General features: G+C 36.5%; 1 protein-coding gene across 3 annotated transcripts in view; it reads right to left on the reverse strand.

The window, feature by feature from the left end:
• ADCY2 (adenylate cyclase 2) overlaps positions 1-19341 on the reverse strand; it is a 412700-nt gene that overhangs the window by 70915 nt on the left and 322444 nt on the right. For all 3 annotated transcript variants that reach the window (XM_066374716.1, XM_066374707.1, XM_066374698.1), the window contains exons 13-15: positions 18816-18885; positions 16426-16523; positions 3817-3901 (exon numbers count right to left, since the gene is read on the reverse strand). In XM_066374716.1, the coding sequence (XP_066230813.1) occupies positions 3817-3901; positions 16426-16523; positions 18816-18885 (253 nt within the window). The remainder of the gene's footprint in view (positions 1-3816; positions 3902-16425; positions 16524-18815; positions 18886-19341) is intronic.

Consider the following 19341-nt stretch of genomic DNA (forward strand, 5'->3'; position numbering starts at 1 on the left):
AAGAATACAAAATAGGAAGCCTGACCAGCGAGCACTAGGAAGCTGGTGGCAGGAAAGATGGGCTCTACAGAGTTGCTTTAGAAAGGTTAAAAGATAATTTCCAACTAAGGAGTCAGATGAAATCATGTCAGAGCCAAGGAATGATGGCACCGTAAGAAGGAATTTTAAGGCAGCAAGATGGCGGCTGCTGACTCACCAGTGCTCACTTGTGCACACATTCATTTGCAAACAGAACCTGTCGCAAAGCCAGTGTGTCTCGAGAAGGAAGGATTAACATGGGCTCTCAGGGTGCACCCTGCCTGAGAACGGTGGCATAGCTCAGACAAGAGAGGTGCATCATGGAACCTGCAGAGGGGAGGGACGAACACAGAACCTCACAGAAACGCAGGAGTCCAGCGATGCTGACTCAGCGCATGCTTACTGAACCTATTTCTGCTGGGCTCACTGGGAGACAGGAAGCAAGTGTAGGAAACAATTCTTGTCAGAAGGAACCTATTATACCTAAGGGGAGAAAACAGTCACACTCATGAAAAGGCAGGGTCAAATGAGCCATTATATACTAATCAACTGCCACATTATGTGGGCCCATGGGGCTCAAAGAAAGAGCCATCACAAGGGACGGGGCAGGTGTAGAGCTCACCCACAGGGACAAGAGCTGAGACATGGGCAGCATGGGGGCAGGGCAGGGAGAGCAGTGCTGTGCTAGCCCCTAGGGAGGGTGTGGGGCAGGGCTGAGGGTTGGGAGGCAGCAGTCAGGGCTTCTTGTAGCAATGATAATAACAAATAAATGCCCTGACATTTTTTTTTGTTTTTTTTGTTTTTTTTTTGTTTTTTTTTTTACTGCATCACTGAACAAATACCTGTGTGATTTTCTATCAACAAGAAAAAAATTGTGTTTCATTAGCACTCTGATCAAGATCCTTTTGATGTTTCCCCCTTTATCTCAAGCCCCGCCTTACGATGACCGATCACTTTTACTTACTTGTGTGGCAGGTTTTGTGCTATAGAGGGTAACAAAGGTAAAGCTCACGCAGAAAATATCAGTCAGGCTTACCTCTTCTCAGCCTCCTTTATATAAAAGTATTTTAATTCTTCATACAGAGAATTCAATATCAATATTAGTATCAATATTGCCTTTGGCATTTAAGCTTTCAGAAGGTTAACATATTTTACTAGAGGTTGAGTCTGCAAAGTTCTTTTTCATAAACTCAGTATTTAACCCATATTTGAATGCAAAGCATAATCAAACCTCATTTAATGGGTTTTAATGAGGCCAGGGAATAAGCAGTTAGGATGCAGCAATACATTCTTTATGACCACTGTGAATTACTTGTGATATATGTAGCTTTTGAGTGAATTTGGAGGGTAGAATAGAAAGCAGACTTAAAGCCTTCTTCGATTGGCTATGCATTAATATATTTGATGTTGACAGTTAAACAAAATCTTTACAGAATTGTCTAAATAGTAAAAAAGGACCTCTTACTGGAATGAGAATTCCTTCTCCAATTTACCAGGATTATATCTGGACCAAGGTCTCCAGACAGCCACTGGGGGGAGACTTATTCACGGATCTTAGGAATTAAAAGTCTAGTCTTTAAGTCTAGTCTTCTTGACCATTTTGCCAAAATACAGGCTTCCTGTGAGGAGCAGGCAGGCACTCATTCATCTCCAGCCTTGAAATTGTTCTTTGAGACAGCAAAGTGTTAAAAAGAACTTCGGAGTGTCTGGTGTGTGGTTGTTGGGGTCTTAAAAAGCCTCTGGGAACGGGAGGAAGCAGGCCTGTGCATGTGGGATCTTGACTGCCCTGTAGGAGGAATCAAGAGCATAACCCCCCCCCCCCCACACACACACACACACTGCCCTGAGATCACAGTATACTGAGGCTGGTAGGGGAGACATTCCATGAGAGTAAAGTGTTCCCACATAGGCTGAAACGTTACTGTGGACATTCATCTTCCAACCTGCAGCTCTGTGTTCCTTTCTACAGATACTTAGGGGAAAGAAAAAGTCCCTGTGAAACCCTGAATATACACTATGCTCCCATAACCCCAGAACTGGTTTCCTTGAACCAGAAAATGAAAACTATGGCAACTTGGGTGCAATGCTATAAGCTGCTTTAAAATGAGGTTTGGATTTTCAACAAAACCACAAGTGATAGTTACTATTCTAAAAACCTGAGAAATGGGCTTCATAATCATTCTGGAGGCCAGAATGACAGAGAGTGGAGCCCAACTGCTTTCCACCCAGGGAAAACCTGAACATGGGAAATCAGGTTTCTCTGTATACTAAGCATTTTAGAACTTGACAAGGATGCCCATGGGTCATTACTTACCCAGTCTTCTCTTTGCTACAACTTACAGTTATCTTCAGGGGATTTTTAAGAGATGCTGTGTGCATTCCAGGAAATTAGAAACCATAGGCCCACTTGTGGAATACTTTCCGATCTAATTTAAATCATCTGAACTATGATATAGCAAACGAACCCCCCAACTGTTTGCAAAGGTACAAGGCGGGGGATGCCGACAGTGGAGGCCGACAGTGGAGGCAGAGACATGCTTTGGAATCTTAGCCACTATTGGGCAAAAGATTTCAACACAAACTAGAATGCAAGGGACACGTGGGCTCCAGAACTACTGCTTTTCAGAGCCACAAGAGGTCATTCTGTCACTGTATTGATGTTGCTGGCAGTAATATTATGTCTTTTAAAAACCAGAATCACATTACAATGAAGAAACAGATGAAAAGGGTAAAACCATGCAGAATGAGGAAAGTACTGTCATAGAAGCCACAGTGCATCCTTATGGGTACAGCATAACCCCAAGGGGCCCTGCAAACTCTAGGTCTGACTCCTTGGTCTTGTCATCTATGTGGAAGGAGAGTCTATCTAGAAGGAGAAATCATGATTTCAAAATTATAAAAGATATAAAATTTCAGAACCTCAGATAACACTTAAAATGTATTCATTAACAGACGTTTTAAAGATTATTCCTATTTATTTAATATAACAAACTACACTGCTCACAAAAATTAGGGGATATTTCAAAATGAATATGAAGTGATAAAATAGCTCCTAATTTTTGTGAGTAGTATATTTATAACATTAAAATTTTGGTTAACAAAAATCACAGAAGTGTCACCAGAAGATGCCTATGAACTCTGCTCAAAACCTGGCTCAGAGTGGCCTGTCCTTCTTCAACTCATCTTCAGTGAGCAAAGTGAAATATCAGACCTCTTCTGCAACTTCTATCCCCCTGCTGGCCTTCTGAGTTAGGATGCTCTTACTGTGTTAGGCTCAAGGATACCCATAGATTTACTTCTTATATCCAGAACTAGCATTTAAACCACAGGAGCATATAATGATTGGCTTAAATTAGAAACACTAAAAAATATGTATTTTTACATTTTCTATTTTCATGTTCCAAGATTTTATATCTGGAAAGTAGATAAAAAGATATATTTGGATTGAATTTTAATTTCTCTCTACACTAAAAACCTTTTAAGTCTATTTATAGTTGCAGTTATAAATACTCTGCAAATGAAGAGGAGATGATAATAAATGCTGACAGATACAAATAGACAACTACAATTTTATGATGTGACATCTAACGTCTCAAATAATCTTCAAATTAGTGTCTTGGTTGTGCGTGAGCTGCCTCAGTTTGTATTCTGGGCGGCAGACATGAAGGACACATGTTTCTTTACTGGGATATGCATTCCTTGAAATGATAAGTCAACAAATTCCTTGTTTTAATTAATAAATCAGTTTCTATTCACTTAGCACAGTTTTCAAAGAAGCACCATATCTGAAGTACCTACCAACAGCTGTCCAGCAAAGCAGACGAAAAGGATAAAGGCCAGCAGGAGAAACGCGGCTCCGAAGGAGATACCGAGAATGGACGTTCTACAGGAAACAAAAGGAACGGGTTAGTGTGGCGAGAGTTTCTATTATTCTGAAAAGCCATCAGTATCATTTTCAGCTTAATAGGGCTTAATTAAAGGAGGACTTCAATCCTCACTGGTTTTCTGAGAAATGAAAATGAAGGTAAAACAAAACCAAAAGTATGTCCATAGAAAAGTGTGTTCACAGTTATGTCTGATCCATGTTTTGACTTATTAAAATTGCCCTGTATACAACAATTCTTTATTAAAGAAAAATTTCTTTTGAGGACTCACCTATGCACCTAGCACTTTCCAGCTCAGTGCCCTCTTCCCTGACATTTTGGCAGCTGCTGCCACCATTGCAGCCTCATCTGATGTCCCTGAAGACCCCATACCCCATTCTTAATCCTGTTCACTTAGAAAACACTGATTCTTCACTATTCCCACTACAATCGAACCAGATTCAACATAAATGCGTCTTAATGTTCCCTGACATTTCCCTAAGGTGCCACAGGTCATGGCGTTTACACTTTTGTACAAGTCAATAAACACACAAGCTTTCTATGATCATGTGAAAAATGTGCCCACTAAGTTACAGGTTGTATTACCAACAGGTTACAAGTATTCATCATAATCGTATGCATTTCTAAGAGGTCCTTTAAATAATTAAAACCTTAAAACCTCTGAAGACTTCATGTAATCCAAGGATAGCAGGTTTAGGGGGTATCAAAAGAGCCAAACCATAATGAATAAGCAAATAGGAAATTCATAGAAACAGACAACAGAATGATGATTACAAGAAGGAAAGGGGGTGGGGGAAGTAGCAGAAGATAAAGGGGGATAAATGGTGATGGAGGGAGACTTGACTTTGGGTGGTGAACACACAATACAATATACAGATGATGGAGTATAGAATTGTACACCTGAAACCTATATAATTTTACTAATTGACGTCACCCCAGTAAACTCAATTAAAAAAAAAAAAGATGAAATTCAAATGGAACACCCAAGGAGAGGTCAGGTGTGCCTGAGACCACAATGAACCTTGTGCCGATGACACTGGCTAGAGATACTGAAGAGAGAGAAGACTCTGAGAAGAGTAGCAACACCCTGAATGTCTATAGACAGAATGGGAGATCCAGATGCAAATCAGCAACAAACTAAAATTGCCAGCACATGCAAAGCTGTGAGCCCTGTGAGGAAGGAAGCAAAGCAAGTAACCAGTGAACTGAGTAACCCTCAATGCATCATGAAGGGAAGATTCCCCACAGCCTACACTCTCAGATTCCTACTCTATTATGAGAGAGGATTTCACACCAGGCAAGATCTACAAAAACTTGACTTCAAACCAATACTTGGTCTGATTCAGTGATGTGCTTGGCACTGAGTTATCTCCTGGACATGATTCACAGTGCTTTCAAATACCTGGCTGGATAATTGCATTTGTTCTCATTTTATGAGTAATAGTAAGTTTCTGCTAGGAGGGTATTTATACACCAAATACACCTAGATGGTTGACTCACTTCTTGAGCCAGGCCCATGTTAGGCTGTAATGATACAAAGCTGAGTAGGATATCACTCATATTTTTGGCTGCTTAAAGTCTAGTAGAGGTAAGCACTGTATGTTTCTTTACCTTCTAGAATATCTCTCCTTAACATATCACTCCAGTCCTTAGACCCTGGGCAAGGGCCACAGAGGCCCTGGCTACTGCCTCATCTCAGGCTCATCATCTCCCTAACACACACACCCAGAGCCTCCTGCTTAGACAGACAGTGTGGAGGCAGGGACTGTAAGGCAGTCCACACCTCAGAAGTATGGAGGGCTCTCGTTAGCCCTGGGACTGAAGAGGGACACAGCAACTGATTTGCTGGTCTTGTGTTTACCATTGTTCTCACAAAATAAGCTCCAGTGGGTTTTGTTTGACTCTATGTTCACCTGGTCCTTTTGAATATCAATGTAATGCCATAAAGTTAATAAAGTTAAATTCAGAAACATTATTTCTTTTCTTAGGTCTGAAACTGTTTAAATAACAAATGAGTAATCTCTTATTGAACTCCAAAAGCATCTGACTGAATGACTGTGATGATGTGATAATACAATGATACAAGTTAACATTCTTAGAGCATTTACTAGGTGCCAAGCACTGTTCTAAGGACTTTTATATGGACAGCTCATTCACTCCTCACAAAAATCTCAGATAGTAGTTAATACTATCACCTCATTTTTCCAAAGAGAAACTAAAACCCAGAACAGCTGCGAGACTAGCCTAAAGCTATATTTCTATTAACTGGTGTGGTTGACATTTATGTCCATGAAATTGTATTCCTGTCCTAGGGTTAGAAGTAGATGTGTCACATTTCTGCCATGTTTACTGGTTTCTTTTAAGTCACCTTTGATCATTTTCCTAGAGAATTCTCTATTTCATTTAGATTGTCAAATGTAAAATATTCTACATAATATTCACTTAAAAATGTTAAAATCTCCATATCTGAAATAATTTCTTCTTGTTCTTAATACTATTTTTATCTTTTTTCTTTAAATCAGACTTTTGAAACTTGGTATGTTTGTTGATTTTCTCAAATTTTTTGGTTTATTATTAAAGTCTATGCTTTCTAATATATTATTAGTTTTTGGTTTAACTTTAAAAATCCTTCCTTCTTCTTTATTTACACTTATATTGTTCTTTTTCTTGATTGTTTCTTATTGCCAATCTTTTGTATTTTCTAATAAATGTGGTTTGAGCACATAAATATTCCTATAATAACTGCTTTAGCCAAATCCCACCACTTTGATTTACAGCTGCTCATTGTCATTCTTTTCTAAAAGGCCTATTTCAATTTCCATTCCTTTTAATACAAGAGTAACTCAGAAGTCTAATTTATAAGTTCTACAAAGAGATTATTTTTGGCCTGTTCTTGTTATTTCTAATTTCAACAGATTTGATCAAAGATTGCAGTTATTATTTATACTTTGACAATTTGTTTTTCTTCTTGGCTGTGATAAATATGTTTCACTTCTATGATGGATTATGGTTTTCTGAAAATGATATTTATTTTCTTTTTTTTTCCTGGAAACAAAGTATGTTCTCTAAATACATCTATTCATAGGCCTGACAAGTTAGTCAAGTCTCTGATGGGCTGACTTACTGGCTCAATTTGATATGTCAATTTCAGCATGTATTAGGATTTCCAAATAGGATTTTAAAAATATATCTAAACATTTTAATCGTTTCTCTTTATTTACTTCAAAGAGATGCTGGAGTACACAAAGATTTTTGATTGTTAAACTTTCTTGGTGACTGTACCATAATAGGTGTTTTTTTCATGCAGAATGTCTTTTATTTGAATTCTGTATTGTCAGAAATTTATATAACTGCAGCTTTCTTTTTCCTTTAAGCTGTTTTTCCAGAATAGCTATTTTCCATCTTTACTTCCAAATTTTCTTTTTAAATTTTCAGTTGATCTCTTACACAGAGGGTACAGGGTAGCTTTTGATTTGTAGCCTTAATCTTTGAGCTTCTTTCCAGGAATAGGGCATGGATATCCATTACCAATTATAAAATCTGTTAATATTTGACTAGTTCCTTCCATCTTATTTTCTTACAATGTTTGGTAGAATTCACATAGAAATCACCTGGGTGTCAAGGTTTCTTTGTAACAAGATTTTTTAAAAATCAAATTTAATAAATTTAATATATATGCCCATTTTAATTTTTTATTCCATTATGTCAGGTTTGATAGCTTATATTTTTAATGAATTTTTTTATTTCATCTAAATTATAAGTTTTCTTGGCCTTGAGTAATTTATAACACTTTATATTTATTCTGTTAGTATCTTGTAGGGTCTGTAGAGGATCCCCTCAAAATTCCTTAAATTGTTAGTTTGGGTTCTTTGCAACTATCTCCTTTTCTTTCTTGATCAGTTTTGCTAATGGTATAGGAATATTTAAACTTTTTCTAAAAGTCGACTTTTGGTTTTACTACTTTCTGTATTGATTGGCTTCTATTTTATTCTTTTATTTCTTTCTTCTTTAGTTCTTATTCCAATCTATTTTCTTGATTTGTTCTTCTTTTCCTGGCTTTCTAAGTTGGAAACTGAGACTTTTTATTTTAACCATCTCATTTTTTAATATAAGGATTAGAAAGCTACAAATTGCTCTCTAAGTGACTGCTCTAAGGTACATTCCCCATATTTGGGTATTATATTTTGATACACAAAAAAAACACTTTCTAATTTCTCTTTTGAGTTCTTATTTGACAAGATTATTCAAACGAATATAATTTAACAATGAAAAAGACTAAAATAAATCTTAAAAAATGTGTTAATAAAGATTGAAAAGATAAAATTTTTTCCAATTTGTTGAGATGCTTTTATGGCCTAATAAATGTGATAGCTTGGTCAATGTTCTAAGAATATATAATATGTGTGCTGTGGCTACCTCTATGGAACATTATATGAGAGGAGCTAGCTGGGGAAATTAGACAGGGAACTGAAATAAAGGCATCAGACTGGAAAGAAATATATAGATCTATTTGTAGATGATATATGATCTTGTATTTACAACATGATGTCACAATCTGAGATTCAGACCCAGAGTTGCTCAAACTCTTGCTGACATGCTCAACTGGAGGTTGTCCAGTATTTTAGTCTATGGCACATGAGCCCTATTTATGGTTCAGGTGTATGTACCTCTCACCTCAGGAAACAAGAAAAACCATGAGGTAAAGTAAGGGTTGGTCCAAAGCTCTTAATTATAACCATTTATTTTGTCTGTTCTATCGAAAGCATGTTCAGGCCCATTAAGCGTACCATGATGTTTATGTAACATAACTAGTTTTAATTAACATTCTGGTTGCAGAGCTGTTTCTTTTTAACACACAAGCATAACTGATTAATGTACTTACTGAAAAGCAAAGCTGACTCCTCCCTGTCATGAGGCAAGAAAAAAATCACATTTTTTAGTGATGATTTTCAACTGCACTTTAATCAAGTGTATTGTTACAGTAAATGGAAAAGGCTGATTCAGGACCAGGTCCTCTCTCCTTTCTGTTTTATTCCAGTCACTTTCTTGCTTAAAGATGGTCTGACAGGGATAGGGAAGCACATTTGCTGAGACAAAACCAGCAGAGATACCAGCAACCCACCCCCTTCCCAAATAAAACTTAACATTTCTATTAGGTATACACCATTTCAATGGGTAAATAACCAAGTCTTTCCCTGAAACCCTATTCAGTGTGATGACTGTCGGGGCCCTTTCCCACTGTGCCCCCATTTCTCTTCCACACAGGTAGTGTCGCAGATCCCCCATCAATGCTCTGTGCACATCCACTTCCTGGCATTTACCAAGGATGCTGAGAACTGAGCAAAGAAAACTTTCAAGCATAAGCATGAAATAAAGAAAAGAAATTCCTCCCGTTGTCTCTCTCTCTCTCTTAAAGTACTAGGTAGAAGAACTTCAAAATGAAAAAGATATTTGGTAAAAAGAAATAGAATCAAAAGGTGAAAAGGAAAAAGTCATTTAAATATTCTTTGCCACTACAGATTGCAGAAGCTCTTTCTGATACTAGGACTTAGTAGCTGTGAGGTGTTCTGGCCACCTGAGGGCCCTGTGATGTGGGAAAAGGGCAAAGGAATTATATTATGAACACACACAGGTCTTTGATGTCCAGAACTGAGTCCTTGATTTCACACCACTCTACAACCTTTTCCTACTACAGGATCCTTCCTCTCTGTAAAAGGTATTCCCATTTTTCCCAGTTGTCCAGGACAACCCCCACTTTCCCCCCCAAAATAAACTCCCCACAACTTAACTTTCTCTATTTATAACCCATCCATTAGCAAGACCTGTGTACATCATTTGTAATGTATCCAGCATTTGACCACTTTTTACCACCTTTACTACTACTCTGGTACAAACCATAGTCTTACCTGGTCTTCCTATTTCCACCCCACCCGCCTTTGGAGCAGCAAGAATAATACTTTGACATATAACCAGATCATATCTCCATCTGAGAGTCTTCCAGGGCTTCCCTCACACTCAGCACTAAACCCAAGTTCTTCCAGTAGCCTCTGAGGGCCGACATGACCTCCCCCTCACACTTCTCCTCTCATCCCACCTTCCAGCACGTTCTCCTGGATCACTCTCCTTCCACCATCCTCTCTCCTTGCTGGTCCTTGAACACACTTGTGACTCCCATCATACAGAATATTCTTCTGCCAGATGACCACATTATTTTCATTTCAATTCATTCAGACTTCTGCTTCAGTGTTACATAATCAGTGTAACTTTCCCATATCACCCTCACTTAAAACACCACTTTCTATCACTCTGTAGTGTCCTGAAGTAGCTTCTGAGAGGTTTACCCAAGAGATGATAGTTATAAATGCTTTTCTCCTCTGCTTCTGGATCTGCTTCTATATTCCACTGCTTAGAATGTGAATATAGCCATCTTACAGAATGAAGATGAGGAGCAAAGTCTAGGGAAAGAAGAGTGTTGTGCTAGAGGGAGCCAAAGAATGTAAGGACAGAGTGCTATCCTTGCCTCTGATCTTTGACTATGTGGAAGGAACTAATCTGCTAAATTAAATTCAAAGCACTAACTCTGAAACATTTCTTTACTCTCAGATGACCTAAATCTAAAGTTGTATATTCTTCATGTCAATACAAGCTACATGGTCAATACAAGAGGCTTTGCCTCTTTTCTTTTCCTTCTTTTCTTCCTTTTTCTTTTTCCTTAGATTCTAATCTACTGTATCAAGGTACACAGGGATGAACTTACTTTCATGGTATGTAATGTTTGGACCTACCAATTTGGTTGCTTACCAAAGTCAACTGTTTCCATAATAGTTATTCCCTGTCATCCCCTCCCTCATCATTTGTGTTAGGAAACCAAGTCAGCTTTCAGTAGACATAAATGATTCTACCATTAAACTTTCTCCTATTTTTTTTCCTTTTTGGAGATAAAAGCAAAATAAAAGTAACTCTTTTGAAATGAGTATTAAGGAATTCATGAGTGTTGAGTGTTATAAAGATAATAGAATGAGTAGTATTAAAGAATCTAAGTAGAAATAAGAGTTCTAAGATATTTAAGATTATAATTAGATTATTATTTTTCTTAAGTAAAGTATTATTATTCTAATAAAACACACAATATTTAACTAAATTTTATTAGAAAAAATTATCTTTATTTTAAGAAATGCCCATGCCTACTATAACATAATCTTTCTACTTAGTTTGGCAGACAATATGAATAAAACTATTAAAAAATGCAAACATATATATGCTTAATCAGTTTTGGTCTTTGAAGGTAGCTTATATTTCTGATAAAGTTATAGTAACATGCCTACAGTAATGAGAGAACAACTCCAAAAAGAGGAGCCAACTAATAACTTAATTGCACCTATTAAAATTCTAGACTACTGCCAGATGTAAAAACTATGGGCCAAATAAAGATGAGGTAAGACCCTCTTTCAAGAAAATACTCTTTTTTTTTACTGGTCCTCTCAAGGTCACAAATTCATCTATGACTAGTTATTTGTGCACTTATTCATTTTCTTACTCATTTAATCATTCCTTCCATTTTTTCAAAAATCATGATGATGCAGATAATAAAAAACCAAAACAAAACCATAATTCAACAAATTTTAATAAAACGAGAGTACATCAGCCAAAGTGAGAAGCACCATTATTCTAAGAAAAATGTTTCATAGAATATAACAAAATTATTACTTTTAAAGAGATGCATTCATAAGCTAGTACGAGAAAACATGAGATACACAGTGAGTACTGAAAAGCAAAATGTTGATGTTAAATGGCTCAAGAGAAATCAGAGGCTGAGATAGACCATACCATAAGATTCAATGTTTATACAAGGTAAACCATACTCCAAAATATTTTATTACTGGGAAATTAGGATTGAGCTCTTGAATAAAATCAAGAGTCATAAAGAGCTGTCCCACCAGGAAATAGAAATATAAAAACTCTGTCTACCCGCATCGTAATTTTTGAGGAAGTTGATTATCTGTCTAGGGCCATGAATATAAAAAAAGCAATCTCTAAAAACTGATATACTCATTATGCTCCATGCTAAGGGATAAATAAAATTCATATGACCTATTTAGTGCAGACCTTAACCTAAGAATTTAACAAAACTGGTGAACCCCATAGGTACTAGCAGAGAAACACTGAAAACAGTATCACACGGATGCCTTCATAATTCAGAACACATGAGATTACCACGGACCAAAACCCTTGGTGTTGATTAACTCACAGTTAAAATTATACATAACATACGATCATGAAAGAGTCAATAAACAGACTAAATGGTAGATCTCATGTATTTATAAAATATAAACAGAATGAAACAAGTTTTAATTTCATATAATATGTCTAAAATCTGCTAATAATGAAAAATAAAAAATGAAATCCATAGGCAAAATATAGAATATAAAAAAATTCAGATTTTAAAAAGAACCAAATAAACTTCTTAGATTAAAAAAAAAGTAATCATTGAAATTACAAACTCAATGTGGATGAGTAATTCACCAGAATGTAACACAAAGAGATAAATAAATGGAAACTTTGAGAAAAAACTAGAAGACCTGGAGCAAAGACAGAAAAGCACTGTATACAACCAATAAGAGTTCCAGGAGGAGAGATTAGAGTCAAGATAGGAGAAGCAAGATGTAAGGCAATGAAGGCAGAGAATTGTTAAGAACAGAACAAAGATATGAATCCTCAGATTGAAAATAAAATCACACATCACTTAGGTAAGTAAGAACAAATACATATCTAAAAACAATATGTGAAAATCTAGCAAAAAAAGAAATAAAAAGAAATGCACCTAGAGAAGAAAGATAAGACAGATAGACTAACAAGGAATGTAAAAAGATTGACAGAAGACATTTCATAGCAACAGAAAAAGCTTAACTACAAAGTAATAATGTCATCATAATATTAAGAGAAAATAAGAACTAAATTAGCGCTTTATACACAGTTAAACTATTATTCAAGAACAATCGTGAAATAAAGGAGATTAAGTTATTTTAATACAAACAAAAAGTGAGAGATGTCGCTATTCACAGACCCTCAATAAGAGAATGAGTAATTATATATATCAATAAAAAAATAATAATTTTTAAAAAAAGCATTAATGAGCAAAAAAATGGGTGAACAATATGGGTAAATCTAAATAAATATTGAATATAATTACCATCTGGAGCTAAAATGCTAAGAGATAATTATACAAGAGACATAATGATTAACTTAATTTATTAAATTAAGACTTAAAATTTTAAGGACAATCATTAAAATATGTAAAATACATATTATATTATATTACTGCTCACAAAAATTAGGGGATAGTTTATTGCTTCATATTCATTTTGAAATATCTCCTAATTTTTGTGAGTAGTGTATCTATATATATATATATATGTACTTTAATGATTGCCATATATATATTTCCTTTTAACTAGTAAAGGGAAATAAATTTTCATCAATCCTTTAGCAGTTAAAAAGGGAAGAGGAGAACTCCTCTCCAAAAAAAAGTAAGGTAAATGAAATAAGAGGGGGTAAAGTGGAGCCATACATATCAATAAAATATCAAAATACAAATAAAATAAAGCATATTAATATAGAGAAAGAATCAGGTTGAATAAACAAAAAAGAAATAAAAATAGATGCTATTTATAGGATACCCAAACAATAATGGTCCCAAGAGCACAGAAACATAATCTGCAGTAAATATGACACTAGACAATATTTGTGAAACACATATGGGTTTTGTGTAAAATATGTTTACTATATTATGCTCTGTACTGTTCTCTGTTTGAAGTGTTTCATAGCAAGAATTTTTTTAAAAAAGAAAAAAAGTGAGGGTTTAAACATGAAACACAAATGAAGGAAAAAGACTAATATAATATAATATAATATAATATAATATAATATAATATAATATAATATAATATAATATAAAACTTGGTACAAGAAGCACCATTCTCAACCTCTGAAGGAACTGGAGACTAAAGAAGTTAGCCCAACCTCAGGAGGAGGGTGGAGACCAACAGTCAGCCACACAGACAGTACATGATTGAACCTCAATAAAAATTCTCGACACTAAAGGGTGGGTGAGCACCCCTAGTTGACAATACTTGGTGGGTGTTGCCACACACAGTGGCTGGGAGAAGGGAACCCCCTTCCTGCTCCACTGGGAGAGAAGAGCCTGGAGCTCTCATGGGGACTCCTGCCAGACTCTGCCCACACAAAGAGAGAAATGCACTAGCATCGATTTCACAAGGTTCACACTCTAAATCTCACATGTTACTCGAGAATAACAACAATAACTGGTGATGACTGAGAAAATAAACTGCCATAAAAAATAACATATTTGTGGTTCCTCATAAATAAACAACACAACAAAAAAGAGACAAGAAAATAAAAGCAAAGACAGAGCAGACATCTCCTTGATACTATTTTTAAAGGATAAGGTTGTTAAATGTTCTTGGTCCCTGAAAGTCTGTCTTCTTTTTTTTTTTTGTATTTTTCTGAAGTTGGAAACGGGGAGGCAGTCAGACAGACTCCCGCATATGCCCGACCAGGATCCACCCGGCATGCCCACCAGGGGATGCTGGCCAACTCACTTTCCTTTCTCCCAACTGCTTTCAGTAGGTGATACACTATCTTAATTATAATGTAGAAAATATAAAACTACTCACCCAATAGAAAGATGTAGAAAAATGAATAAATTTATTTACTTAATACTAAGGGTTCATTTCTATTGGTAGTACTTGTATTGGCTATTAACCTTTTAATGCTCAGTCTATAAGCCTTATGGATGCTGGGACACTTGGTTTTCTCCTGCACCACGTGGCACAGGCTTGGCACTTAGAGGAAGCTTAATTTGTTAATTTATTTAAAAGTGAAAAAATGGCCTGACCAGGCAGTGGATAGAGTGTCAATCTGGGATGCAGAGGACCTAGGTTCGAAACCCTGAGGTTAATGGCTTGAGCACAGGCTCATCTGCTTGAACACGGGCTCACCAGCTTGAGCCTAGGGTTGCTGGCTTGAGTGTGAGATCGTAGACATGACCCCATGGTCATTAGCTTAAGGCCAAAGGTTGCTGGCTTGAGCCCAAGGTTGCTGGTTTGAGCAAGGGGTCACTGGCTCACCTGGAGCGCCCCCCCACCCCCATCAAGGCATATATGAGAAAGCAATCAATGAACAACTTATAGGCCGCAACAAAGTACTGATACTTCTTATCTTTCTCCCTTTCTCTCTGTCTGTTCTTATCTGTCCCTCTCTCTGTCTCTCTTGCAAAAAAAAGAAAAAAAATGTGGAAAACTGGTAAGTTGACATTGGCAAATTTCACTGAAATTTTAGAAGAGCTCAATTGACTCACACATTCTAATGCTAATTAAATTTATAGGGTAAAGGTAAATCTAGTGAGAATCCCTTCCTAAAAGGGGATGGAGAGCTTTGGATTGTACATACATAAATAATATTTTGACTTCTATATTTCTATAAAGACTGAATTGGTTCAGTGCCCAGAAGAATATCCTTGGAGAACCGGGGAAAGACAGACCATTTATTTCTGGTTTGTTCTGCATCTCATGAAACAAAATGTAACCTAGCCTTAGCAATTTAAGTTTCCCCACAGATGTTGGCTGTTTCTCAAGTTAAATGCAAACACTCTAAATTACCATAGATTAAAAATGGTTGCTTTGGCCTTCAACAGAATAGATAATAATAAGGGGAAAGAAAATTTACCTTAAAAGTTATTTCTATATTCCCAATTATTAAAAAACATGACTCTGATTTATTTATTTTTGCTTTAGACTGCAGAATGAGAAAAAACTTGTTACATTGAAGAAAGTCAGTTGACTTACATTGCACTCATTAAGGTGAGAGAGAAAGAAAATCCAGGAATCACAGAGTGACTGGAGTTTCACCAGTAGGTGGAACTAGGAGGAGTCCACCCCAACGTGTGGATGTGTGAAACCCAGCTCACCCACTTTTTCCCTGTCTGTACCGGGGCCGTCCTGGGAGAGGCGAGAGGGACAGTGAGCTGTAACAGCTGGAGATGCTGGCAGAGAGCGGACTTCGTGGAGAAGAATGTAAAATCAGAACAAACAGGTGGGTAACGCGCCCAGAGCAGGTTTTGTCCTTTCACTACACAATGATATTACTTGTATATTAGAAACAACGTCTAACAATTTTACCCTTTTTGGTAAAGTTCACTGGGCTACTTTTCTTAGCTTAGGCATTGGAATAATACAGAAATCAAAGGCAGAGGTTGCATTTATTTTTTTTTTAAACCCTGTAAGGTGAGTGAACATGTCCACTTCGGAAATCCAATACTTCTATGACTAAACATGACACACAGGGGCCACAACTTCACAGATCCTGAGTTCCACCCCTTCCACCACCACTGTGGCATGTTACATACCCCTGTGCTTAGAAATGAACACCTCTCACCCTCAGTTTAACTGGTCCGGTGGGAAGGTATGCCACATGAGAATCCCAGTGCCTCACCACACGCACTTACTTTGGTAACACGAGAATCTGCACGATAAAGATGCAGAAGAATATGAGACAAGCGCAGGTCACGTAATACTTGAATGCTGGCAGTGCCGTGGCTCGGTACTAAAGGGAGAAGAGGAAACTGTAAGTGGCAGTTCAGTAAGAGGAGGGCTGAAGCAGTCATCTAGCAGCCTAATTCTACCCAATTCATGCATCACAATTGTAAAATGTAGGCTGTGGCACAAACGAGCTAAGGACAATGGCTCTTCATCTCTGGCAATGACTGCCTGCCTCCTCCCTTCAAATGAGCTGTAACTTCCAAAGACCAAGACTTTTATAAGTCGAACTGTTCAAAAACCCATTTCAAGATAATTGAATCACTTCCAGCAAGGAGAGGCAGCACCTGACCAGAAAGACAAGTTAGTGAATGTCTGGACCAGTGAACCATCTGGGTGCCCTGGTTCCTTTGTGGGTCTGTTGCCCACAGTTATTTGGAGAAAGCAAATAATTATTCACACAATATTTTATTTTTAAATAGTACTGAGGAAAAGCAATTTCCTCATTTCATTGACTTGTTTCTGTCTTTTATTATTTATTGTAATATGCTACTCAGAGGTAGTGAATAGATTTACAAGATAGAGAAGACCATTGGGCTTTGCCTAGGTCCGCATTCATTCTGTTCACTTGTCTGAGCCTGGCTGGTGGACATCTTTCCACTGTCCAGTGCAATCAGCAGTAGCCACACAGCTTTCTATCCCATCCAGGATCATAAGCTGACCAGTGTACCTGCCCACCTGGGACTGCCCTTGCAGAGTTATGCAGGAAAAGATGGCCAATGTTGTAGCTGAGACTACACTGCTTCTATAATAAAATGAAAGGAAATAAAGTTTCCTTAGCAATACTATTGAAACCTCCTGACAATATCAGCAGGCTGCCTTAGCTGTATCTGCACAGACTGTACCCAAGTTATGGGAAATTACAGTATGTATTGCTTAGGGTTCAGCCACTGGGGTTTTAGTGCGGATGCTGGATCTCTGGGTGGTGAGTTGCTGTTTCTCTTTCTCGATGCCTTGCTGCCTTGTATCACTCCTGCAGGGCTAAAGAGCAGGCTGGGAATAGGTGGACAAAAAGGAATTATTGTAAATCTCCATACTCTCTAACACTCACCTTAAGGTCGGCCTCTGCAAATATGTACACATGGTCAGTGTCAGCAAAAGCTGTGTTTTTAAATGACAATCACCCTCCATTTGCTAGAATTTTTGTGTGTGCGAATTTAGTGACTTAATAGCCAAGATAATTTACATGTTGATGAAGGAGCTATATTAGCAAAATTGCAGAAATGTATTCCTTTCTATGCATTCAATTATACCCTCATCTTTTACCTTCTTCTGGGCTTTGTGCAGAGATATGAGTTGTAATATTGATAAAAGAGATGGACTTCTATCAGGAAGGGAATACTTTACCATTTATATAATAAGTGACCATTAATATATATTAAAGTTATTCTAGGATAAAATAGTCAAAATAATAGTAATAAATTATATTAAATACCAATTTGGTAAACTTCCTGTAGTCAATATGATGACATAGAAACAGACAGTTGACCCTCTTGACTACTAATAATAAAGAAAGTTTTGGTATGACTACATAATCCAACCCTGATGAATTCTGGAAGAAATTTTGATATTTCATTTATTAATTTAATATCCATAAAACAGTGAACTGAATTTTAACAAAATTTTAATATAGTAGCTTTTGTTCTAACTAAGACTGTAATTATATGGTTGGATTATAAAAAATACCTCTAACTTGTTCCTCTTCTAGATCAACACAAAGCAAAAGGCAAATAAAATAAAGCTGACAGAGAACAGTTGTCCTTTCTATAGTAATTACTCAATTCATTTTAGCAAATCCATGTTAAACTTGACATGCAAAAATAAAATGTCTGCTTATTATATGTGCTACAAATAGCTCTTATATTATGAGTCATAATGCAAAGGTCTTTAGATGCAACAAACTTAAAAAGTTTGGGGTTTCTAATTCTCCCAAATGTGCTGAATGTAAATCTCATCCTCTTGTCAAAAAGTTAAAATAATTTGTGCAAAGTCACTGTAAATCTATCAGGAAGAATTTATTTAGGTCATGTTCTTTTCTTTAGCTCCAATCTCAGACATGTTCCAGACATCATTTACCACCAGGAGTACTGAGAATGATGACTAGCTAGAAGCTTGGTGGTAAGAACTATGGCAAAACAATATGCACATGGAAGAATCATAGGAAAAGGTAGAACGAGTTCAGATATAGTTAAAGGCAGTTTGAATGTCACAAGTAGAAAACATGAGTATAGTTTCGTGAAGGAATTTGAAAATCTAAAATTTCAAAAAATAATTGATTTTAAAGAAAAACATAGCTTACCTCCTTTTCTAGTATTTTATTGTAAAAAAGCAATGAGATTCTCTGAATGTCTTCAGACTTGAGCCATTGCCTAGAAATAAAAAGGGCAGACATCATAAAACCAAACCTCTAACCATCTGGAACTACTTTTTAAAAATGACTTGCATTCTTCTTTCCTTATTGTAAATCTTCCAAAATTGAATATTTTAAAAAATATATGATGCCAAATAACTAGATGGAATCTGAAAATATAATATTCCTATTCATACACTGTCCTTCTTGAAAAATTTGATATTACAAACCAACTGTTGTACTAAACTGAAACTCAAGTTATCCCAATTAAAGAACTAGGGATTTAAGTACATCAGTAAATGTGTTCTCTGATGTTTTACTGAAATTACATGGTGTCACATCCTGAAGGATTTGGTTCACAGAGAAGCACCATTTTTCTGAGCTTATAGCAAGTGACACATCATGGAATGTCAGACCTATTTAGAGTTCCTTCAAGGTCTGGATAAGGAGATTTTGCTTCTTTTACACTTACTGA

Source organism: Saccopteryx leptura, chromosome 1 (genome assembly GCF_036850995.1).
Source record: "Saccopteryx leptura isolate mSacLep1 chromosome 1, mSacLep1_pri_phased_curated, whole genome shotgun sequence".
Lineage (NCBI taxonomy): Eukaryota > Metazoa > Chordata > Mammalia > Chiroptera > Emballonuridae > Saccopteryx > Saccopteryx leptura.